Source organism: Phytophthora parasitica, assembly GCF_000247585.1.
Source record: "Phytophthora parasitica INRA-310 unplaced genomic scaffold supercont2.6, whole genome shotgun sequence".
In the NCBI taxonomy this organism is placed as follows: Eukaryota; Oomycota; class Peronosporomycetes; order Peronosporales; family Peronosporaceae; genus Phytophthora; species Phytophthora nicotianae.
Genome location: NW_008648992.1, coordinates 601659 through 603494, shown reverse-complemented (window position 1 = coordinate 603494; position 1836 = coordinate 601659). Strand labels below are relative to the sequence as shown.

The 1836-nt window shown below is 49.8% G+C and overlaps 1 protein-coding gene across 1 annotated transcript; it reads right to left on the bottom strand.

The window, feature by feature from the left end:
* Window positions 1-1369: 1369 nt before the first annotated feature.
* On the bottom strand, window positions 1370-1683 carry PPTG_21536 (hypothetical protein; the record flags this gene model as incomplete). The annotated part of the gene is made up of 2 exons (XM_008898335.1): window positions 1370-1510; window positions 1555-1683. 2 exons carry the CDS (start codon window positions 1681-1683, stop codon window positions 1370-1372), a joined length of 270 nt encoding a protein of 89 aa, XP_008896583.1.
* Between the last annotated feature and the right edge of the window lie 153 nt (window positions 1684-1836).

Genomic DNA, 1836 nt, shown 5'->3' with positions numbered 1-1836 from the left:
ATTTGCTAAGAATATTTGACTAGACATGCGGTACCAACGCAATGCTCGTAAACAGAAACGGTCAACATTCATTTGCACCATGTAGGCTGCCATGGACTCGTCTGTGCTCCATGCCGTACATCTCCTCGTAGCCGAGCGCCATCATGGCGGTCGGCAGATTGACCGGAGGGCGGCTTGTGGAGCAACTCGCTGCGCCGTCCTGGACGCGTTCCCCGATTTCGATGGGCAGTCTTCAACTGTGGCCTCCTTGGGGGCTGGCTTCTTGACCTTGGTTGTCGCCTTGCCCTTTTCTTGCGGCTTCGACTAGAAAGAGCCCCCTTGCTTGACTCAGCACCGGAGTTTCTGCACTTCACGCCTAGTTTCAAGCCGTGTTTCATCTTGGGGTTAGCAACAATCAGATGAGGACCGACATTGCTCATGTCGTTGACTCACCAACACATCATTGTTTCGATTAATGCCCCATGAAGTGCACGTTGTTGAAGGGGTCAGGAGCGGCCTTGCCCAGCGCACTTGGCGAGCCCCGGCTACCCCAGCTTGCACATGGTTTACAGCAAAACGCTTGCCCAGCACCATTATTTGCGCCTTGCTCTTGAAGCCAAAAAGGCAACCAGTTTCTGCTCCACCTTCTAGACTGTAATGTCGGCAGACTGGAACTCAATGCCCACAGGTGTCCAGACAGACCAGCCAGAACCTTGACGAGCAAGAGATAGAATGAGTTAAAATTCTTCCCAACCACCTCAAGGTTGTTCCTGTTCGCTTACTTGGAGCAGCCTTAAGTATAGTTAACGGTTTTGGTACTGGTCATTATTAGGGTTCTGTGCGACCGGTAAGAATGATCAATACAATTACAGGGCATTATCCTTCTAAACCAATAACAGTTTGAGATAGCAACTACGTGTCGCCACAAACACCCCATTATTTTACTTTAAAAAAGAACCCAGCTCTTTCAGCACAGTAAAACTTGTTATGTATTGTACTCTAGCGTGCCATGCCGCTGAATAAATAATACCTAAGGCTCAACACAAATATATGGATGCAGCGGTAGAGAAGATTTCTGCTACGTACATACACACCAAACACAATTTACACGCGAAGAGCTGTTTCTGGCGTCGACAATACAGTCGGCGGACGCCTGCTGATTTACGCGCGCGCACAAATGGGCGTTCACAAAGCTTTGTCACCAGCTCAAGCGCACGGCCGGAAGAAGTCGTGACGGCGCTCGTTTGCTGGTTCCATCCAACTTTTATCGTGTTTTTTTTTTTTTACTGTATTGCAGATTAGCTACAACATCCGTCGCAAATAAAGCACTCGCGACATTTCGTCTTGCATTTTTCGCCGCCCATATCACTTTGGTCATGCTTGCATATGTTCAGTTACTGTAGTCGAGCCGATCGTTGGCCGTATTAGCGGACCGGAGCGTCGGCATGGATACTGCAGCACTGGACGCAGACGTGTCGACAACTCTCAGCACGTTCTCCATAGTGGTCACCTCTGCTATCGCCGTCACAGCCTGTAGTGACATCAAAAACGGTTGCCTTGATCTCGGCCGCCCACGTCCAAATTGATGACGTATGATCGATTGCTGCAGTCGAGCCGATCGCCGTATCGGTTGGCCGTAGCGTCAGCATATTTTCGGTAGCATTTAATGCTGTCTGTCTCCTCAGCAACCATATGCGTCCCCATCACTGCTGTCAGAGCTGCTACCTCCTTAATCACCTACATGTCCACCCCCTCCGGTAAATTGGCAATATTCACAACATACAGTCTCACCGACGGCTGTCGCAGCTTCAGTAAACCGTTATGAACCATAGCTTTGGGTATGGTTCTGCTCGATCG